At 66.9% G+C, this 2,830-nt stretch overlaps 1 protein-coding gene across 1 annotated transcript in view; it reads right to left on the bottom strand.

The window, feature by feature from the left end:
• The window catches only part of CTBP1 (C-terminal binding protein 1), a 36,876-nt gene that overhangs the window by 2,226 nt on the left and 31,820 nt on the right, over window positions 1-2,830 (bottom strand). The window contains exons 6-8 of the mRNA XM_045289511.1: window positions 1,739-1,953; window positions 341-471; window positions 6-102 (exon numbers count right to left, since the gene is read on the bottom strand). Of these exons, the coding sequence (XP_045145446.1) occupies window positions 6-102; window positions 341-471; window positions 1,739-1,953 (443 nt within the window). The remainder of the gene's footprint in view (window positions 1-5; window positions 103-340; window positions 472-1,738; window positions 1,954-2,830) is intronic.

Raw genomic sequence — 2,830 nt, 5'->3', positions numbered from 1 at the left:
GCCGCCTCCTCCCGCATCTCGATGGAGGCCTGCTCACTGTACCAGGCGGCGTGGGGCGTGCAGATCAGGTTTGGCGCGTCCTTCAGGGGGCCCTGGCTGAAGCTGGGGACAGGACGTGATGTGGTCAGAGCGGCTACAGTACCATGGCCCGAGCGGTCAGAGGACGGGCCGCCTGAGGCCTGGGCATTGTCCCGGGCAGGGCCAGCTCCCTCCGGGCTGCCCAGGGTCTGCTCCCCAGCAGCAGCAGCATAGGGGGAGGTGAGGGAAGGGGCTCCCCAGAGACAGCGAGCCCAGGGCACCTGTCCACCATGTGGGGCGCAGGGCCCCTCCCCGCCCGCACCTGAAGGGCTCCGACTCGTGCACGTCCAGCGCCGCGCCGCGTATCCGGCCCTCCTTCAGGGCCTGCGCCAGCGCCTTCTCGTCCACCAGGCCGCCCCGCGCCGTGTTCACCAGGAAGGCGCCCTGTCTCATCTAGAAAACACCACGTGGAGACAGGCTCAGCCAGACCGACAGAGGCAGAGGAGCGGAGGTCCCCGTCGGGGGCGGGAGCTGGGCGTCCTCCCACGCCGCCGTGCGGCCCCACCTCTGTCCTTCACCGGCCTGGTCACTGACCCGGATCGGCCGGGCACCTGGGCCCTGACTTGTCCTGGAGAGAACCTGCTTCTCAGCCTCCCTGGGCGGGGGAGTGGGGGGGTCTTGCCTGCAGGGACTCCGGTGGAGCCCTGTTCCCACACATCCTGGCCTGTGACTTTCTCGTGGAGAGCACTTCCGCGTCCCCACATCCACTCCCAGGACGACGTCAGCCATGGCATGCGGGGATGACAGCGAGTCCCCATCAACTCTGCCCCACTGTGGCCGCACCCCCCAATGCCTGGGCACAGCTTCGCCCGAGCAGGGTCCACCCGCCACACCCTGTCTGCTGTGAGGGCCCTGGAGCCCGCCCTGCAGTCCCTGCAGAATGCAGGGCAGTCTTCCTGCTTCGTCTTCCAGAGGCAAACAAGATGGGCCCTCGCACACACCACGCATGAGCGCGCGGGCACACGTGCGTGGGCACAAACAGGTGTCTACATACAACGTGCAGACACATGCAAGACAGGCATGCAGCTACACATGTCACACCTGCTCACACACACGGGCAGGTATGCACATCTGTGCACATTTACGTGTCTACACACCAGCGTGCATGCACAAGGGCATATGGCACAAGGGCCACCCAGCTCTGATGTGGGCTCAGCTGCTGAACCCGGCACCCGACCTGCTGCCCTTGACACCACTCATCAGGTGGTCTCTGCTTGAGGGCAGGGCTTCAGGGAGGGCCCCGGCACAGAAGGGCCCTGGGGCCAGGCCAGTGCGCCTGCCGTTGCCGCTCTGGGCGCCAGGGGGCAGCAGAGACCTGGGTGCTGCAGGCAGGCAGGCTCCGGTGGGAAACGGGAATCTTGCCTCCCTGGGTTCCAGGAGTGCATCCACGGCTCCCCGCCGTGCACAGGGCCCGCCTCCCAGCCTGACTGTAGCAGGAAGGGGCAGGGAGACCTTCTGTCTGCCTCCCTCTGGTTGGGACAGCCCTGCTGCCCAAGTATCCAGTTCCTTACACTGTGTGCTCAGCACCACACGGGCGCTGCAGACTGTGTGGCATGACCCCCACACACACCCAGGAGAGGGGGGCAGGGGCCCGGGGCTGGGCTGGGAGGAGGGGGGCAGGGGTCCGGGAGGAGGGGGGGCAGGGCCCCGGCACGCCCACCTGCTTGACGGTGAAGTCGTTGACCAGGTGGTGGTTGTGCTCGTTGAGGCCGCAGTGCAGGCTGACGCAGTCGCTGTGGAACAGCAGGTCCTGCAGGGTGCTCACCCGCTGCAGCCCCAGCGCCCGCTCGATGCCATCCGAGAGGTACGGGTCGTAGAAGAGCACGTTGAAGCCGAAGGCCTTGGCCCGCAGGGCCACCGCCTGCCCCACACGACCTGCGGGCCCGGGCACGGTCACCACACAGCCCACCCACAGCTGCCCGCCCGCTGTCCCGCAGCCCGTGTGGGGACCGTGTGGCCACACCCCCTGCCGTGTACAGGGCCTCCCAGACTCCCAGAGGTGCTGGCTGTGACCACAGGTCCGCAGGGACCCGACCCCAGGGCTGGCCACTGTGAGGGCCAGCATCACCCGAGCTTGGCTTGAGCCAGTCCTGGACACATCCGCAGTGCAGGAGGGGTCCAGGCCAGCGGCCACCCTGAAGCTGGTCACACAGGGCCCCCAGGAGGAGCAGGAGGAGGAGGGCGGGGGTGGCTGTCCTGGGTGCGGGGGCTCTGATGGGCACAGCCCCAGCCCACTGGAGGCAGCTGAGAACAGGTGGACAAAGGCCTGTCCCACACAACACGTGGCCACTCAGGCAGATGAATCTATCGTGTGCTGGGCAGACTGCAGCCAGGGCAGGCCCTCGGAGGAGGTCACACGGGTCAGAGGCCTGACCGTGACCTTGACAGAGGGGCAGTAAGCGAGCTCCAAGAGCGTGGGCTGGGGGTGTGGGGCAGAAGAGGGCATGGCCTGAAAACAGAGAATTTGTGGCCACTCTACTGGGGACTGGTTAGGAGGAACCTGCTACCAGTGGGAAGACTGGAAGATGCCAGGTTGGTGGGAGGGGGACCCCAGACTCTGTTCAATCCCAGGTCACCTGCTGGGACGGAATGGGAGACAGAGGACAGAGCAGGTGTGTGTGTTGGGGGGGGGACTGGGGACTGGGCTCTGGTCAGCGGCATAGGCAGGCCGTAAGGCTCCCAGTGAAAGCACAGAGGCCTCGGTGCCCAGACAGGTGAGGGTGACAAGGTCTAGCCCTGCGAGGGCACATGG

This window comes from Echinops telfairi, unplaced genomic scaffold (assembly GCF_000313985.2).
Source record: "Echinops telfairi isolate 266 unplaced genomic scaffold, ASM31398v2 ScPeMD7_28;HRSCAF=97, whole genome shotgun sequence".
NCBI lineage: Eukaryota > Metazoa > Chordata > Mammalia > Afrosoricida > Tenrecidae > Echinops > Echinops telfairi.
This window is presented reverse-complemented; position numbering and strand designations above follow the sequence as displayed.